At 35.9% G+C, this 20908-nt stretch overlaps 1 protein-coding gene across 1 annotated transcript; it reads left to right on the top strand.

Moving 5' to 3' along the window:
- The first annotated feature begins 15786 nt into the window (after positions 1 to 15786).
- LOC149842761 (pyridoxal 5'-phosphate synthase subunit PDX1.3) lies at positions 15787 to 17521 on the top strand. The gene is made up of 2 exons (XM_089999409.1): positions 15787 to 15913; positions 16070 to 17521. The coding sequence occupies exon 2, from the start codon at positions 16115 to 16117 to the stop codon at positions 17042 to 17044; it is 930 nt and encodes a 309-aa protein (XP_089855535.1). The 5' UTR covers positions 15787 to 15913; positions 16070 to 16114; the 3' UTR covers positions 17045 to 17521.
- The last annotated feature ends 3387 nt before the right edge of the window (positions 17522 to 20908 follow it).

The following is a 20908-nucleotide window of genomic DNA, read 5'->3' as shown; positions in this document are numbered from 1 at the left end:
AAGTGAGATTTATGGACCTATTCAATCATAGCAGTTTGATTATATGATTTTTATGATAAATTGATTATGAGCATGACTGTAATTATAAAGCATGTAAAAAATGAATAGTGAGCATGTTAATGTTGTTTCATGTTGGCCATAGATGCGGATGCATAATGATGTATATGTGATATTATTGCATGTTTATCTTGTAATATTAGAAATAATATGATATTGCATGAGTGGACTGTTAAATGACATGTTAATATAATTTCAAACTTTTTAGAATATATGTTGTGATTTTGGTATGCGGTATTTGTAAATACATGCAGGAAGTGTGATATCCTACAGGGTTTGATGGGAACTTGGTGTGCTTAATGAAATTAAGATAATAATGGTTTCATAAGAAGGAACAATGAGATGGAAAGTGTACTATCCTAAATGGTAGTTGCATGTGTTACATATGGCCTAAGTTAAAGATACCCTATGATATCCCTTCCAGGTATGCCTTATTTCATGGAGGTATGCTTAACTGGTTGCAGTGATCTACCTTAGAATGGGTAGAAGGTATGAAATTTCTTTGATCCTTTAGTTTGACTTGCGAGAGGCAATTCCTTGCTAGGTCCTTCAACCAGGGAGATTAGGGAGACCAGAACTGTCAGTTTGTCTTAGGTGACAGTTTTGGGTACTTCTGTAGAAGTGAGTGATCATGATCATCATTGTGATGCAGATGTCATGCCTTTGAGTAGATTTCTCTTGGAGCGGTTGTTTCCTCTCATGGTTTTGGGTTCCGTCCTTGGGAGATATGACTCAGAGGGCAACTCAGGTATAATAAAATACATAGCATAATAAACACCTGAGGTAGTAAGCCTGTTTTGGGTTGGTCTACGTCATACCTAGGTAGACCAAAAAATTAAGATGAAATATAAATTATTTGCTCACATTACTTTATTGCACTTTGCTTTACTTTACTTTATAGTACTGCAAATTATTCTTGTTCTTGAAAGTTGGTGAATTCATGCTTATTGATATATGTCTTGTTCTCATCTAGAGTTTGATGTTAGCATATTTAAGATTGTTATTTCATACTTGCTTATGAATTTTAAATTCATGAATAGCTTATAGAAATTTTATATCTGTCTTGTTAATAATTGATGTAAATTCTGAGATACTTATATAATGCAAGCTTTATGTGTTGTACATTGCATTAGTTGTGTGAGTTTTACTAGGACTTTTCAAAGTCTCATTCTTTCAAAATAAAATATTTTTTAGGCGACATATGATGGCCAGAGCGAGTACAGAAAGCTGGAGGGGGTTATACACACTGATGTTTTCGATGATCCCAAGGGCTTCTTATTTTATTTGAATTTTAATACTTTCTGAATTGCTTAAGTATTATTTAATTGAATATTTGATTATTAGTTAAATTTCGAATTTTAGTTACCTTGTGCATAGTCAATGTCTATTCGGATATGCGATAATAGTAGTTCTCTTAATGTAATGTATCTAGAGATTTAACCAAGAAACCAGTTTATAAAATTGATTTTAAAAATCAATATTTTTCATTGTGTTTACTCACCTAATAATAACATAAAGATTTTATCAGTTGGATGCTTTAACTTTGAACCTTGTTGTACGGAGCTACTAAACACCATTGTATGTGCAGGTTGACTCCCTAAAGCTTCATTCGATTAAGGCGAAGATAATGATGAAAAACTCAGTATATTAATAATTTTTTTATGTAATGGTTTAATTAGATTCATTAATGGATGGTTCCATACTGGATCTGGTACTAGGAGGCTAAGACATGCTCGCGCTTGCGCTCAGACAGGTCGTATAGTACTTGGTACGGTTGGAATGAGTCTGTTGATAAGACCGTTGTATTATTACATTTTACAAAGAAAAAAATAAAAAATAGATTCAACTTTATAAAAAAAATCTAGTATTTTTGGTTTGAAATCGTTCGGGCCGTTACAAAAGGAATTTTGCAAATACATGTGAATTTTAGTTTATTGTTTTTAATTAGGAAGGTAATCAGGTAAAAAGAAAAATATGGTATCCGAATGCAAAAAAGGAGTTGAGAAATGAAACCTCATTATTTCATAAAATAAAATCATTCATACATTGCATTCATTCAATTCTTTCACAAAATGAAGATTCTCACATATTGTATTCATTTTATTCTTTTATAAAGTAAAATCGCTCATACATTGCATTCATTACCTTTTTCACAAAATGAAGTTGTTTCTCATCGCCTCTTTGATGGAGAGAAAATAGAGTATGTGTAAAGGTACCGCCATCTCTTAGACCTTAAGAATGTTGCATATCACTGCATCTTTGATAGAGAGAAAACACTACACTCTATGTTATTTTCCTGCATATCATTATATTGAATGCTAACTTGCAGACTTTTGGTTTCCTATCCCATTCATGCCATAAGATGCACTTACCGAAAAAACTCAGTTCGTTAGAGCAGAGGCCTCAAGAATGCTATATATCCCACCTATACCACGTGATCGAACATTGACTGTGAGATACGTAGATTTTGTTGATGGGGGGATACATCATCCTCATTCCTATTCTCTATGATGGGAATGGGTTGCAAATTTCATTTTCAATGCCACTCATACCATAAGATGCTCTAAACGAAAAAATCTATTGCCGATGATTTTTTGCCAATAAAGCATTGTCGATCTTCTCACCGCTAATGCTTGGTGATGATGCATGAAATACACATTATTTTTATACTATATTCATGCATTTTTATGTACTTTAAAGGATAATAACTCATGTATTGGTGCATTTAAGTGCAAAGGAGCTACAATTCAAATTTCACACAAATCGAAGTTAAAATAAGGAAAATAAAGAACTTTTAAGGTTTTGGAGCGATTTTTGAGGCCATTTGGATCCAGATTCAACCCAAGAGCTCAAGTTTGGATCATGGATTTGACCCAAACCATAAATATCCATAAAACCAAATGATCTAAAGTGCAGTCCTTTAAGTTTTTCCAAAAACCCCATTGTTGACAAGCATTTAAGTACTTAGATGCAAATAACAAAGAGTCTAGCTTGTAATTAGAGATGATTTTATTTTTAGGTGGCTTTTAGAATTAGGAACAACTTGCTTAGGTTAAACAGTTTAGAAAATTAGGGCTTCATGTTTTTTGCTATTTTGGAAAAATTGTCCAACCCTCTCTCTCTCTCTCACGCCCTCCCTTGCGTGGTCTTCTTCTTCCTCTTTTTTTTCCCTCCTTTTTCTATTTCTTGTTTGTCTTTCTTTGGTGTGCTGATGTATTTTCTTTACAGATGTTGTAGATCGTGTGGGAGTCTTCCTCGGTTCGATGTGTTGTCTGCATCAACAAGGATCAGACATGCTTCTTCCCCGATCGACTCTCTTCCTTCTCTTCACCAACGTCTTCCTCTTCACAACTTGACTTCCGGACAGGTGCAGCAGCTTGAGGAACATTGCAGACCATCAAAGGACATGTAGGTGTGCCTTTCGAATAGCATTAACCGCTCTTCCTCCCTCTAAATCGTCAGACAGCCCTAGAGGTGAGTCTTCCCATCCCATTCTTTTAGTTAGATCGAGTCGATAGGTGTCTAGATACAGTATAGTTTTTCTATTTTTTTTACAGCAGTAGCAAAGTGTTGAATTTAATTTTTTTTCATGTCCTAAGATCGAGTCTAGCATTATTTTCATGTGTCGAATTCTTTATTTTCTTTTCTTAGTTATTGTGAAAATTAGCTAGACACAGTCTAGCCATTTTTGGTGTTTTACAATTTTTTTTTAAAGTCTGATTTTTTATAGTAGCTCAAAGTATCTGAAATTCATATTTCACCCTCTAAGATTGAGTTTAGTTAAAGGTTAGTGTAAATAAAAATAGATTTTTAATTTGCTTTGTTTTGTTAGTTAAAATTAGTTTTTTTAGTATTTGTAAAATCAATTTTTAAGGATTGTCGTCTTCTCCAAGAAGACGGTAGCCATTGTTGATCCAGCAAGGTCTGACGTGTTTTTATAAAGTTTAATTTAGTTTTAGCAAGTTTTGATTTGGTGCTTAATGCATTTAGGGCATAGATTTTAATTAGTCATTAATTAATTAAATTACTATAGGTATTTCTTATATGGTTAATTAGAAGTAACGATTTTTTTGGCATTCCATTTCTAACCATGCATCAGTTCATTTAGATATGATAAACAATAGGTTAAGTATAGTTAGTTTATCATAATTTTGAGAATTCAAAATTTGAATAAAGGGCATTTGGGGATTTTCAAGTGTTAGGCGATTTTGGTAGTTTAGTGGGGTTATAAATTTTGTGAGATTTTATTTTGGTAAGTCTGGGTCTTCTTGGAGGACCCAGACTAAAGAGGATTTTCTTCTCTTTATATTAGGCAATTGCATTAAATTTTTAAAGATCTTACTTCAAATTTCAAATTCATTTGACTTAAGGGGAGGAGATACCCTTTTAAATTATAAATTCTAGTCAAAATGTGTGGGCCCCCTTGGGGCTGGCATTTTTTACTTTGAATAGTCAATTTCCCTTTAAGGCACGATGTTTGGACCTTACCTTAATTCCAAATTAGCCTAATCATTTAATTATTTCCCTTCTCTTAGCTAGATTAGTTTATTCATATAGTTTGCATATTTCATGTGTTTTAGGTAAGTTCTTGTTATACGTGAATGCTTATAGATCATATCTTATAATGCTTGTTATTACTTAACTAGGTTTTCTATTGATTAATATCAATTTGGGTTAAAGTTTATGTATTAGATCAGTTTTGCATTTGCAGTTGTTTTAATTAATTTATGTTTAATTAGGAAGTAAAATAGCATAGTAGTCTTATCATTTTCGTATTTACATTTGTTATTATTATTTTAATTTGAAGTCTAGTGTGAGTAGGTCCCACATAGGGGACGACTACAGTAGTGTGTAATCATCTTAGACTATATTTGTTCCTTAGCTTAAGTTAGTTTATTTACTTGTGTGCATTTTAGCCTTGCTTTAGAACTAATTTGTTGTTTATTCAAAGTAACTTAGGTTTTATTTTAGATTTAATTTTTTTAGCTTAATTAAATTTTGTTTACTGTATTTCAGCAGAGTATTAGGACTGATCTGCATGTTATTGCATGAGTCTAAAATCATTAGTGCATGAATTGAATGAATTTCAATTGGTTTTGAATTGAACTTTTGAACCATGTTTTGTCGTCAGTGGCCGTCATCATTTCATGTAGAATTTTTCAAAGCTTTTAAGAAAAAATAGTTCTATTCTATTCATTCATGTGTCCTCTGCAAACTAAATTTCAACTCATTCATAGTTGATTTGGTCATACTTTTAATTGTTTTTCAAAAACCAGTTTTTCGGAAGTTTAAATTTTGGATAGGCAAAATTCCATATTTTAAGCATTCTTGAAATGCTTATAATTGGAGATTCTGAATGAATTTTTGAATTCTATAAAAAGGGTCTAATTTCTGCACGTGCTAGGAATCCAACAAAATAAATTTCATGATTTTTGGATTTTATTTGCTTTTTCAAACTGTCTATTTTTGAAAGCCTGACAGAAAATTATTCCTACACTATAGCGAGGGCAAAACAGACATTTTACTAGTTAATTAATTTTCTGTAATTTTTTGTAGTTTTTTGCATATCATATAGTTTGACTTTATGAGTTAGTGTAATTAACAGTAGAATAAATTAATTGTTTTATTAGAATTTATATCTTAGTGCAATTTTATTTAAATTACAAATTAGTTGTAGTAGTTATTTTTAGGATTGATTTTAGTTGTATTTCTAAAGTATTGTAGTAATTTCAATTAATAACTTGTGGTTTTTATTTTTTTTAGGTTGATAAGCATACTACAGGTCAAAAGTTAATTTTACGCCAATGAATCGATTATGATACGTGCAAAAGGATGAAAATGCCCTTTGGACTTGGAGGAGGCCTAAGCAGCATAGTTTAGAGTTTTTTTTAGTTGATTTTTTGTTACATTAGTGTGTGAATTAACTTGCATTTTTTTTATTGTAGTCATTGTGAGATATTAATAAAATGAAGTTTTTAGAGTTAATATTGAATATTGTCATGTTCCCTGTGAATTCAACCTGTACTCGCCACGATTGTAGAAAATCGGTTTTTATATATTTGGTTGTCGATTTTCCAAACTTTTATTAAAAATATCTTTTTAAAATTATCATTGCAAAAGTACAACCACTTGGCCTTCGAAAAATGACTATAATTTTTCACTGGTTGGAAACCATAAAAGACCTAGTTTATGTGAAACCCTTGCTTTGCTTTTATACTATTCATACAAATTTTGAAATATCAGTGGATACTTGTTCGTAATTATCCAACTTTCACAAATTTTATGATTTTCATAGGTGATTGCACGAAACTCGTCATGAGTTTCATAAATTATTGGAATTTTGCAATCTTTTTTGGAATATCACAACATCATATATGATTTTATTGATGAGTTCTCTGGGTGTATTATTTTAGTGTCTTAATGTGCAAAAATCAGAATTTTGCAGTTGCAAGGGGTAAAAGTGCTAAGAAAAAATTGAGAACCTGCACAATTGTCTATTCAGTACATTTGGTAAATTATGGAACATTTTTTAAATCATGTTTTTTTTGTACAATATTGTTATTTTCTGAAGTAGTGTGTTGGAGCATCTGATTGCCTTCAACAAGATCATGAGAGCTTGAAGAGGATGATAAATCTTTAATTTTCTTATAATCATTCTCTCTGGGTTATGCAAAATTAAAGACTATTTTTTTGTACAGGAGATAGAGTATCAAGTTTGATCATTACTCTCTAATGAGGTGTTAGAGAATACTTTCCATAATAATGATAGCTTGGTGGCAAAAGCATTTGATCATGATCGAAGACAGTTCAAGGAGCATGACCAAGACAAAAATCATAATGAGAATGACATGTTCATTATGAAGTGCTACTTCTACAAGAAGCCAGGTCATAAGAAGAAGCATGAAGAAGATATAAAAAGAAGGAAAGCCAAAAGTATTGATGAAGCAAGTGTCACAGCTAGTGGTTCTGAGAATGATGGAGAAAGTATAGTTGTCTTATAATTTGAGGTAGAATCTCTACGTCGTTAAATTATCGACAACCCACTTTCTATGATAGATGCACTCTAGCCGCGAATCAAGTATCCCTTTCTACATGTCGCAACTTCTAAGATTTAAGGGGTTATGCATTCTAATCTCAATATAATTTCAAACGACATGACCAGATTCAAGGGACTCAAGGCTAATTACAATCTCATCACAATGCATGTTATTCAAATATTATAACATAGATATGTTATCATAAAACAATCTCTTTCTAATATGCATGATATATCCTGATTGAGGTATGCATATAGTCATCTCATTGTAATTAACTCATGCATAGTCATTCTATGCATATCATGTTTACATTCAAGAGCTACATTTGCCATTGTACTTAGGATCATTGGTTATGTTTATATAATTATGCACTTTGTAGTGATTTTGTATTGGCTTATATTTTGGAGGGTACTGTTGAGACAAACATTCTATCACCGGGTTTTGTGTCTTTTTCGTGATTCTCATGGGACAGACAAACAATACAAAGCAACAAAGAGTTGCATTGTCCTTAAGAAAGGTAAAGTATTGAGCTCTGACAAAGACAATTACAGAGATAGTTTGTCTACATTGGTTTCTTGGAGACATGGAATTGTGAGGACATCATCTACACCTTTGCATTTTTTATAATAAAGTGACATACACATCATAAATAGTTCAACATTTAATGAATGCACAAAACACGTTGAGATAGAATGTCATTATGTACGTCAAGAGTACCTTGAGGGAACTATTTCTCTGCCTTATGTTTGATCTACACTGTAAATAGCTGATGTGTTTGTCAAAGCACGGTCAACTCATCAGTTTCATATGTCTCTCAACTTGTGATGGTATATATTGCACCTTCTGGAGTTTGAGGGGCAGTATGAAATTATAGGTTTGATCATAAGGCTGAAGATACAGGGATACAACCATTTTTATGAAGTTTTCAATATGACTAATATATAAGGGCATACGGGACGGGAGCAAAAAATGGAGTGTTTGTGTGACATAGTATTTCGATGTGTATTGTTGTAGATACTAGTTAAAAGACATTTCAGTAATTACCTTTTACGGTATTCTGTTTACTCTGATGAAGAGGGTTGAACCTTAAGAGTTTCTTATGCTCGTTAAATAAAACAAAAAGGTTCTCTCTCTCTCTCTCTCTCTCTCTCTCTCTCTCTCTCTCTCTCTCTCTCTCTCTATGAAGTACCATAGATCTTTATAATTTTGCAACTTTTTTGTGTGTCTATGAGGCTTAGAGAGAGAGTGGTGTGTGTTCTCCCCGAAACACAAATTTGTGTGTTCCTGTGTGTACGGAGGAATATTTTGGGACCCGCGATAATTCATATGCCAATGTTGCCCACGATGACTTTATAATAAAATAACATATAAAAAAGGTAGATATGCTTTTGACGAAAATGTCCTCCCATAAGATAGATATGTGTTGGATGAAAATATCCTCTCGCTCCCCGTAAATAGATTTACACATTTTGGTTTTGTTTTTAGCTTGTGTTACAACACATGGATGCTTTCTCGTTCCTGTCTGATGAGTTGTGAATCCTGATTCATAGTTTTTTCTCTTACAGAAGGGGGGGTCCAAGGGTTCCCCCCTGCACGGGTCCCGTTGTGCGATCAGCGAACAGGGGTCCAAGGGGGCCACCCCTGGTGGGGAGTCGTGGAGGGCAGCGCCCCTTGAAAGAATTTTTTTTGGGCTTATGTTTGAGACTCGGTTTCTTATGGATCAGACCCAACTTGTTTAGGTTTAAGGTTGTCGCCCTTGCCTTGTATAAATTCTTTCTTTTCTTTCTCTCTTGTAATTATTGAAAAGAGCAATAAGATTTCTCTCTGAGCGGCCGTGGTTTTTTTAATTCTCTCTCTGTTGAAAAAAATGATTTACAGTAGAAATCATATAAGAGAGTAGTGATTTACAATAGAAATCAGATAAGAGTAGCGATTTACAGTAGAAATTAAATCAGAGAGTAGCAATTTATAGTAGAAATCAGATAAAAGAGTAGCGATTTAGAGTAGAAATCAGATCAGAGAGTAGCGATTTACATTAGAAATCAGATCAGAGAGTAATGATTTATAGTAGAAATCAGATCAGAGAGTAGCGATTTACAGTAGAAATCTGATTTCTACAGTAGCGATTTAAGGTAGAAATTTGATTTCTACTGTAAATCGTTACTCTCTGATCTGATTTCTACTATAAATCGTTACTCTCTGATCTTATTTGTACTGTAAATCGCTACTCTCTTATCTGATTTCTACTCTAAATCGCTACTCTTTTATCTGATTTCTACTATAAATCGATACTCTCTTATATGATTTTTACTGTAAATCGTTATTCTCTTATTTGATTTCTATTATAACTCGTTACTCTCTGATCTGATTTTTACTATAAATTGTTACTTTATGATCTGATTGCTATTGTAAATTGTTACTCTCTTATCTGATTTTTATTGTAAATCGCTACTCTCTGATTTGATTTCTACTATAAATCGCTACTTTCTTATCTGATTTCTATTGTAAATCGCCACTCTCTTATCTGATTTTTATTGTAAATCGTTACTCTCTGATTTGATTTCTACTATAAATCACTACTCTCTTATCTTATTTCTATTGTAAATCGTTACTCTACTCAGTTTGACGTTGTCATCATTATCTCTGCTATAAATCGTTATTCGTTGTCTACTCAATTCGATGTTTACACCCTCGTATCATGATAAACAATAGACAGAATGCTGATTTTTCTAGTAGTTTAACTATTTCTCACGAACAGATGACAACAAAGGGTGATCCAGCGATAATAGATGACGGTGATGACAAAGGGTGCTCTGGCGACAGCAAATGACGACAAAGGGTGCTCCGACGACAACAGATGACAACAAAGGGTGCTTCGGCGGCAGCAGACGACGACAAAGGGTGTGTCATCAATTGGAGCTTCTGTTACAACAAATGGTGCATTGCCAAAGGGTGATCCAGAACGTTTAGGGCGACATATTGCAAGGAACTCATATTAAAGCAGAGGAGTTTACTACTTAGGGCGAAAACGATGATGATTTTAACCCTTTTTGGTGGAAGGACATTTTTGTCTTACTCGAAACATCGTTTTATGGCGTTAATGGCGGGAAAGGGTACTTAAGTCTTTGCAAACGCACCAGACACCAATGCTAAGTGATGCTGACACACACGGGGAAATGAGTCACACGTGCTTACATACATGGCGTTCATTCAAACCCGAGAACACGCACCTGCGTGTTCCGGGGGGGAACATATAACCTGCTTTGGGGCTTACATATTGAATTTATGAAAATTATAAGTTATAAATTTACAATCATGTTTTTTGATGCAAACATGGCATTGTGCAGGTTAGGCCAAGTCAGTGATATTTTACATAAAAAAAAAAACATCGGATCTTTAGTAAACCAACCATGCAATTGAGTTGATACAACTTGCCATTTGATTTCCATCTGGATAGTTGCGTAACTTCATTAGTACCAAATACAAAATTATACATGCACACTCCACTAGTTGGAACTCACGGGGGGAGGTGATTTTGACAAAATATAATCCCAGCATGGTCAAAAATAGAAGGAATCGGCCTTTGGAAATCAGACATGCATGTTGGAAAAACACGATCCAAGTTTCAAACCCACGAAAATCCGTCATGCACGTTGGAAAATCAATGGCTTTAGCCATTGGGTGTACAAGTTCTAGACAACTTATGAATATCCCCATTTACTTAGAGGTCTTTCAAGGCCGAGTAGTTTTACCTTGTAAATTTAGAGTTTTGGCACTGGTATAACTATTTAGTTTTTTGGATTCTTGTTATTGTCTCCTCGAAACTAAGTCTATCTTCCTGTAGGTCAATGACCAACCCCACAGGAATTCACAGGGAGCGTTCCAGATATAGGTCCGTTCAGCGAGAGTGGTAATGCCAGAATGCATTTTTTCATCAGAGCAATTAGATATTCGACTTTTTTTTGCCCTAGTCCTATTGATCTGCTATCTTTATTTATGCTTGTTTTGGGCCAGTTCTATAGGTATAATGTTCATTCAAATGACACTCCTTTCTGCTTACCTGTATTCGTTGTAATCTTTTTTTATGCTTTTGATTCACTTGCTGGAAACAGGTTCAAGCAGCTGACTCACTATTCAAATTAATTTCAGAAGTAGCCAGCAATAAGAAAGAACAGTGCGTTTGCTGGCAACATTTAGCAAGCAAACAACTGCAAGTTTGAAAGAGATTGAATCTCATTATTATTCCTCTGTTGTTAGGACCGGTCAAATACAAGTATGATACTGAAAGGTATGTACGCCTGTAAAAGCATATGATGAATTTGGCATTGCCGAAGGGTTGGGCGAAGTTTATTTTAGATGGTGCTTTTGAATTTCTGTGGGCGCTCATTTCTGCTTTTGCCACTTTTATCTTGTCAGAGAATCTGCTTTGTTTTCTCTCTTATATGTGTGCTTCATAAAAGACAGATAGTTGGGAATACAAATGCGTAAGAACTTTGTAGAAAGGAAGGAGGGATGTCACCAACCGGAGCTCCGTTTGTCTTGCAGGAGCAGCTCGTGCAACGTCACCACCTTGTGTTGGGACGTTGCAAGTTCGAATCCCAATGGTATCATTGTATAACTGGTAGCGTCTGCCTAACCCTGCTTGCCTTTAAAAAAAAGTAAAGGGAGGGATGTCCTTTTTTGTGTTTGCATAAAAGGAAACTTAGAAACTTCTTATTTGGTTTTGTCTAAGCTTTCACTTCCGCCTGCAAAATATTTTTCAAAGCTAGAACAACCGTCATGAATTAAGAATCGCAAACAAATAATTCCATCGAATAGGTTTAACCATGACTTTAGCTTTCTTTGACCTAGGCGTGATCCAGTTTGTTCGGGCATTTAAGTTCCAGCTTAGGCCTCGTTTGGATGACTGAGCAAAAAAAAAAACGTTTTATAGGGGTGGGACTTGGGAGAGGGCAGCGCCCCTATTCCCGATAAATTGGGTTTTCAAAAAAAGCAGTCTGCTTTTAGCGGATTTTTCAAAAACCAGGTTTTCAATCACCCTGGTTTTTTGAAAACTCAGTTTTCGGCATTCAAAGTTAGATCCCAAACCTGGTTTTGGATGATAAAACTGACTTTTCACTCAAAACCTGGTTTTGGATGTTAAAAACTCGGTTTGGGGTTGTTGCCCATACGGGCCCTTATGCATGAATCCGAACAACATTGCAGATAACATGCTCAGATATGAAGTCCGACAGGTTGATGACTGTCTGACTTTGTGTCTCGGACGTTGCAGATAAAAATAAATAAATAAATAAAAAGGTCTTTTGTTGGTCCATAGAGAGAGATATCATCTTTGAAACGTGATTCCTTTTTTGTTTCTTGTATTGTTTGAAAGTATTTATTCATCCCCTTAAAAAGAGAGAAAGTAGTCCGTTTGAATTTTTAATAATGAAAGACATTGTGGTAATTTGGCTTGTTATCTAACCTGAGTTAAACCAATATAATTTATTTTTTATGATAATAAAGCAACTCTACCGGATCACTTGATGGGCCCACCTCCTTGCAAGGTTCCAAACTGAGGATACCACCACCCAGCCACACGTGGTCCCGCCAGGACCCACTCATACGTGGGTGAGTTAAAGGGACAATTTTAAATCCAGGCCCAGTTTTGGCTTATATTTAGGATTTCAAAGTGAGGCTTATATTTGAAATTAGGGGCAAAATGTTTTCTATTTTTTTATCAATCACGTACAATATGATTTGTGGGAAAGAGGGTCATCTCAATAAATATTATAAAAATGCCCCTTAGGTGAGTGATATAAAATATTTTATATTAATTCTATTATTAATATCAACATGTTTTCGTAAGTATTAAATAAAAAAACTTTTTAAAAAACAATACAAAATATTTTATATATATACACGTGTTACAGCTTCTTATTTTGATTTTTTTTTTTTGAAACCCGAGTCACATACGCATGATATAGCAACGAAGGCAGTGGCAGAACCAATAATCTAAACTAGGGTGGGCAAAAAAATGCATATTAAAAATTAAAAAAAAAACACTAATAAATTATACTAGCAAAATGTTTTAAAATTAATTATTATAAAACACTATAGCGACATCCCTCTTTGCTGTCCTTGAAGCATGACGTGCATTGGTTACATATGTGCTCTCCTCCTTCTCTTTTGCCAATATCTCATTCTTGGTTCTTAAAGATATGTCTCTTACCCTTATTATGTTAGGGTCTCTAATATCATCTATTGGTTGGAGCTCTCTTTTCATGAAAGAGTCTAATTAAGCTGCCCGCTTAGAATGTTAGGCGGGGTGCCATCTGCTGTCCTTGATTTAGCAAGCAACTGAGTGGCTTTCGCTCCTTGATCTATTGTCTATCAATGTCCTGCTCTACCTTTTTTGAGTATTTGAGTTAGTTGATAGAGTCCTGTACTGTAAGAATAGGCCACTTATTGGCAAGTTCGGAAGCTCATGCTTAATGCTAATTAAAAGTAGCACAAAAAACCTTAAAACCCTAATTAAATGTTCATGAAATCTGAAAAAGAATCTAAATCAAAACTTTCAATCATAAAAAATCATAGATCTATGCTAATTGAAAATTTTTCCACTTTAATTGAAAACTTTCAAAGCTTTAGGAGGGGTGCTTAATGCTAATTGAAAAGAAAAATAGCACAAAAAACCTTAAAACCCTAATTAAATGCTCATGAAATCTGAAAAAAAATTAAATCAATACCCTCAATCATAAAAAAGATTATAGATCTATGCTAATTGAAAAAAAAAAATCACTTGGTTGAAAATTTTCAAAACTTTAGGAGGAGTTTTTAATGCTAATTAAAAAGAAAAATAGCACAAAAAACCTTAAAACTACAATTAAATGTTAATGAAATCTGAAAATTTTCTAAATCAATACCCTCAATCATAAAAAAAATCATAGATCTATGCTATATTGAAAAAAAAATTCACTTCAGTTGAAAATTTTCAAAACTTTAGGAGGGGCTCGAGCCCCTCCTCGCCCCCCCCCCCCCCTACTCACTTAAGCAAGAATAAATTGAACTATTTTTTGGATCAGTCGTGCCCTTATTACAAACGCAGGCCATTAAGTGGCTTTTGAAAATATCTGATAATTAAGTGGCTTTTTGTAAATTTCTCTAAATGTTTGTAAAAGCATCCACCCCTTTTAATTGATCCCTGAGACCAGCACACTGGCATTTATTGGCTTTCTTCTCGATCTACGTAGAAAATGAACCTTGTCATGAGTCATGACAAGGGGGCGATTTTTATCTAAAGGGTGCACAAAAAATACGGTTAATGACAAGAGAATGATGGATGATGATAATTTTCTCTAATGACAAGTTAACTTGTTATTGAAAACCTCTCACCATAAGTCTTCTGACAACAATTTTTTGTTGCATCTCATGTGATTTTAAATTACATAGGATTTAGAAAGTAAATCTCATTTGGACAGTACCCCAAAAGCAACCAAACATACAAAAATTTTGGCACAAAACCCCAAAAACAAGTTTCACAAAAGTTAGCATAAAACCTTAGATTTAAAAGATGAATCTCATTTGTGTGATATTCACTTTCCCATCAGGAGTATGGTTGTGTTTTTGAAAAGTGAAAACGCTGTTAAAAAGAGATTACTTTCAAAATCTCATGAGAAAAACTTTCTCACTCCTGGGTTCTTCACCAACTCATTTTTATGAAGTTTGTTTTTGAGGTTTTGTGTCAAAAAAAAATTTATGTTTAATTGCTTTTGAGGTATTATTGAAATAAGATTCCCTTTATAAATCTCATGTGATTCCAAATCACATGAGATGCAACCAAAAGTAGGGTCTAAATTCTGAGATCACAACAAAGCATGAGAGCACACTTGAAAATCCGGTTTGCAATGTTGTCAGAATCAGTGTATGAACCGAATCATTTTTCAAAATGATTCAGAAAATGGCTGGTTCGAATCAAATTGAATTGGCTTTTAAAAATTTTAATTTTGAAACAAAATAAAATAAAAATCAGAAATTTATGAAAATATAAATCAAGTAAATTATGATTTATAGGTCCAATCAATTTCTAAAACATGTACATAAAAAATCGCTGAAGGACCAACTCAGTTGGATTTAAAAACTTAAAAAAGAAAAAGAAAACCTATTCAGTTAATTTTCTAGAAAATCAGTGAAGCATCGGTTGAATTCAAATCGGCTGATTCAATTAGATTCTGACAACATTGCATGATGAAACTTTCGTCACCCGATCAACTTAATAGCCAAAACCCAACGAAGACCGGGCTTGCTACCATGAAGAAAGGAAGAAAAAAACTATCATGAAAAACGAGAAATAAAAAGGAGAATTAGGAGGAGCTAATGACCCTGGGAAATTAGAAATTTTGAAAAGGATCGAGACAAGATGCATAATACCAGAGATGGGTGTTACGTTTACGTAGACGGCTCAAAGTCCATATAAATAACCGATACAGGCAAGTAGAATAATAATATATATGAGTGATGGCCATGAGGGCGGAAAGAAACAAAAAGATATACATAGAATAATAATAATAATATGAGTGACGTACATTTTCTTCTTTTTATTTTCTTTTTCTTTTATCCTTTTTTCTCTTTTTCTTTGTGGCTTATTCTGCCAATTGGAAAATGAATGGTTGAAAAAAGAAAGAACGAGAAACGTAGAAAACGGTCAGGAATATATCCCAATCGCATCATCTATATATGTGCGCCCCAAAAAAACCCTCAACGCATTCTGCTTCCCACCGCCTTTCTCACTTCTGTAGAATAGCCCCCCCTTCGTGTCGTCTACTTTCTGGGTTCTGCAGGTGATCTCTCTCTCTCTCTCTCTCTCTCTCTGCTGCAATTTCGTTTTCGTTTGTAACTTGTTTCTCATCGGCTGATTTGATATATCTTATGCTTTCCTTTTCCTTAGATGTAATTGGTATCAAATCGATCGGTTTGGTTCTCCTTTTTGTCTGCAGGTCTTGCTTTCGCCCTTTCCAGGAAAAGGAAGCGAGCGAAGAGAGATGACTGACAGTGGTGTGGTGGCCGTTTACGGCAATGGTGCCATCACCGAGGCCAAGAAATCTCCCTTCTCCGTCAAGGTGGGTCTAGCTCAGATGCTTAGGGGAGGTGTCATAATGGATGTTGTCAATGCCGAGCAGGCCAGGATTGCCGAGGAAGCCGGTGCCTGTGCGGTCATGGCCCTCGAACGCGTCCCTGCTGACATCAGGGCACAGGGAGGTGTTGCTCGGATGAGCGATCCTGGTCTCATCAAGGAGATCAAGCAGGCTGTCACCATCCCCGTCATGGCCAAGGCAAGGATAGGTCATTTTGTCGAAGCCCAGATCCTGGAAGCCATCGGCATCGACTACGTCGACGAGAGCGAGGTCCTCACCGTCGCTGATGACGAGCACCACATCAACAAGCACAACTTCCGCATCCCTTTCGTCTGTGGCTGCCGCAACCTCGGCGAGGCCCTGAGGAGGATAAGGGAGGGTGCCGCCATGATCAGGACCAAAGGAGAAGCCGGCACCGGCAACATCATAGAGGCCGTGAGGCATGTGAGGTCGGTCATGGGTGACATCAGGGTCCTCCGCAACATGGATGATGATGAGGTCTTCTCCTTCGCCAAGAACATATCCGCCCCTTATGATCTGGTGATGCAGACCAAGCAGTTGGGGAGGCTCCCGGTCGTGCACTTTGCAGCCGGAGGCGTAGCCACGCCTTCAGACGCTGCCTTGATGATGCAGCTGGGCTGCGACGGCGTCTTCGTGGGGTCTGGTATCTTCAAGAGCGGTGACCCGGCCAGGCGGGCTCGCGCCATAGTTCAGGCTGTGACCCATTACAGCGATCCTGATATTCTTGCCGAGGTGAGTTGTGGATTAGGTGAGCCTATGGTTGGCCTCAACCTCAAAGATGATAAGGTTGAAAGGTATGCCAACAGGTCGGAATGATCCTTGCTGAGCAGCAGGACTGACGGCAAGGATGGTTAAGCGTGTTGGTGATTGCACTTGATGAGACCCTCCAGAAAAAGAAAAAGAAAATCAGATCGCAGAAAAACGTTAATTACCTTCTTTCTCTTTGTACCTCAAGAATCATGTAGTTGATCCTCCGTATTGTGGTCTAGATTAGTGCACTGCAATCTCTCTGGGTTGCCATTAGGCCGCCCTCTATGTTTTGTTATTTCCTCTTCTTTTCCCTCTTTTTTTGGTTCCCTTTTTCGTCTTCTTCCTTCAATAATCGTATGTAAGTTGGGAAGAATTGTTTCTGCTCATCTGCATCTGATGATAGGTAGCCGTTATCTGTAGCTCGGTTGTAAACTCTGTTTTTGTTGATGAATTTCAATTCCTGTCGCCATATCTCTTATGATTGGTGTGGTAGATTTGTAATGATCCGTCACCCATTTACAAATCCATCCATCTTCCCATAAATGATTGTTTTATATTTGCATCACTTTCATCCACTAGTTTCTCTCTGAAAACCTCGAAATTTAACGCAACCGCAATTGAATATGTTATATTTGAACCCTAAAGCCGTATGTTCCGTTTAGATAATTTATTTATGACATTTTTATTTTACTAAAAGTGGCCTAACAGTACACTTGTTTACATGGAAGTATAAACGAATTCAGGTTGTAATTAATTTACTAGCATATTTTATGAAAAAAATAATATATTATTTAAGCGTTGGGCGTAACTATCTACACCAAAACCCATCGAATGAAAACTATGGTGCATCAATGGGCGGAAAAAACACGGTGGACAGTCTAAGAAGCTAAATCTTCAAAGAAATTAAATCAGCATAGACGTCATTTTCTCTCGTTTCCTTTCGTAGGGATTAAAATACCAGAAGCATGCCCAGTGATTAATTAGATTGGCCCAATCTTCACCCAAGCGTCCTCCATCCTTTTGATATCATTTGTAGTATCTATCTTTGCTGCATCCATCTTTTGACGAGATCATGGTCAGGAAGTGGCAGCATAATTGGCTGGGACAGTGAATCATCTGGCAGCCTTGATCTCTCCAAGAAATGCCTCTGAACCGGATCTGCAAAGCATAACAGGGACTCCTCACAGACACGTTTGATAGATGGAAGGGGGCTTGGCCGGAAATACTGTAGCTTTGAGTACTCCATCACGAGATTGAACATATAACTGTAAATGGTCTCCATACTCGGCACTTGCATGAAATCTTGAGCGCCTTTTCCTATTGCTTCAGCCTGCCACACGAGTTTATCTATACATTACATGACCAGTTGAATTGTCTGCCCTTAGCTCGGGCTTGAGTTTCAAGCCAGGGTTAGGCAGGCCTTTACCAGTCGTGGTTGCTACTAATTACCTAGTAGATCTAAATGTCTTTCTAAAAAATATTGTGCAGTGAATAATTTTCTTTTGTAACCAATACCCATGCTGGTTTTATACGTAGTATGTTATGAGAAAACCAAAACCACCACTGAGCAACACAACTCCTGTTCCCATAATTTAGATTAATAAATAAGATAAGTAGCTAGAGATAACCAAAGACATGTTTCCATCAAAGACATTAGCCGTGGCACTAAATATTTATTTTAAGTGGGATCCACAAGATCCATATTTCCATCAAAGACAAGTATCAGGATATCTTTATAAGTGGAATTCCTCGTAGAGGTTCATAGACTTCCCATGGCTTAAGATGGAAGAGCCCTTGGAATGAACTACATCTCTAGTTCATTGCTTTCTAGGACTGGTTATCTAGGATGCCTAGTTTAGGTCTTTCGGATATACTGGAAGCATCATGGGCTTCAAATGAGTTCTTTTGGAAGACTAAACGGCAAAAACCATACCAAGTTCCTCCATTTTCAGAGAAATTTCCACTGAAGTTGATTTTCCATGACCTTAAAAGTTGCAGGAAAATATTTCACTCTGCTATAATAAAAATAAGCCACCAATAAAAGCAATGCTAATGTCAAAGACTTCACGCATCACTAGGTGGATCTCTGTAAGATGAACCAATCCATGCAGCAACATGATTTCTATTAAACATGTATATATGCTCTGGGCCGGAGACAAGTTTTGAAGCATTCAAGTAGTTTCAGGCATGAAATATTTGAACCAGTTAGCAAGAGAGAACAAACATAATACATAATAAAAGATGAACAAAAATTGACTTTTATGGGATATAGAATTTACTACCTCAAAAGGATGTGCATTTCCCCAGTCAACTCCAAACTTTATAGATTGACAAAGCTTTATAGCTCTAACAGGCCAGTAACTTTCTCTTGGCATAAGACCACGACTGAAGAAGTCATAGTACCGCGGCGATATGATCTTGGAAGTGAGCCACAAGGATGTATTTCAAACTCACAGACCACGCCCTCGGCATAGATCTTATATCTGTAAATGAGAATACGAGCACTATCAAAATAATAGCATTGTCTAGATAACAAACCATGACAATCAAACCCTTGTATGCACAACTATAAATCCCCCATTTTCTATTCACTGGATGAATATTTTCCATCCCATTCATGCAAGAATGAATAAAAATTTATGACAAACATTTCATTTGCAGAAAAACACAAGATAATGCTAATCAACCAAGAATCGTAAATTCATGGAGCTTAACTATTTAAGCAACAAATAAACCAACACTCAAATCAATTTTAAAATGGTCAAGAATACCATCGCTAAGCTGCAAAACTAAATTCATGGAGGACAGAATGACATTAAATAATTGCTGTTTCTCATAGACTAGTTTGGTGTTGGTAAGAATCTCAGTCATACAACTTTAGCTAAAGATCTTATTTCATGTGACATGGTTGCTAGAATTTGTTTTGCTTACATAGTTGACTTTCCAAAATGAGATTCAGTAAACAGACACATTATAACTATAAGGAAATGGTTAATCAGGTTCAAAGATTCAAAGAAAAAGCATAAGGGAAGCAAGAAAAGAAGAAGAAACTTGAGATTCATTACTTCAAAGTACAAACACGATGTTAAATTGTACATATATTTATATATATACTTATGTATATATGGTATTATATACGTACATATACATATATATATATATATATGTCACATGGGTGTGGGTGTGGGTGCGGGTGCGGGTGCGGGTGCGGGTGCGGGTGTGGGGATGCCGCACTTTAAAAAAACATGGGTACGGGGGTGCGGCAAAAAAAAATGGGTTTGGATCCGTGTCGAATTCAGATAAGCACGCAGGGTAGGGTTTCATTCGTGAAACCCTCCCCCACGCTGCTCACTCTCTCTCCTCGCTCGCCTTCTCCCCCGCCGCACGTTCCATCTCTTCTGTTCGTTTTCCGGCCACTTGACACTGGCAAGCTCCACGTCCTGCGAGCCCCCCTTCCGGCCCCCTTTCAGGTGAGCTTCTTCTTCTTTCTTCTCTTTTCTTCTTCTTCTTCTTCTTCTTCTTCTTCTTCTTCTTCTTCTTCTTCCTCCTTCCTCCTTCCTCCTTCCTTCCTTCCTTCCTTCCTTCCTTCCTTCCTTTCTTCTTTCTTTTTCTTTCTTCTTCTTTCTCCTTCCTTCTTCCTCATTCCTTCTTCTTCCTCTTCTTCTTCTTCTTTAGGCGAGCCTCCCTTGACGTCTTTTTTTTTTTACACAAATGACCCTAGGTGCGTTGACCACACCTAGGGTCTGGTTGACCGTACTGGGTGCTGCACCCGCATCGCGTCGATGCGGGTGTGGCACCTAGTTAGCCGAATTCCTGTGACATATATATATATATATATATATATATATATATATATATATATTTAACAATAAATATATATGTTAGGGAGAGTCAAACCGGGTTTGACTGCTCCCTCGCTTTTTAGCCTTT

The sequence above is a fragment of the Nuphar pumila genome, chromosome 3 (assembly GCF_984573655.1).
Source record: "Nuphar pumila chromosome 3, dmNupPumi1.hap1.1, whole genome shotgun sequence".
Taxonomy (NCBI): Eukaryota; Viridiplantae; Streptophyta; class Magnoliopsida; order Nymphaeales; family Nymphaeaceae; genus Nuphar; species Nuphar pumila.
The sequence above is the reverse complement of the archived record's forward strand: the minus strand, read 5'-3'. Positions and strand labels throughout refer to the sequence as shown.

Excerpts from the sequence above, each read along its gene's own strand:
- LOC149842761 (XM_089999409.1), top strand. The coding sequence starts at position 16,115 with ATGACTGACAGTGGTGTGGTGGCCGTTTACGGCAATGGTGCCATCACC.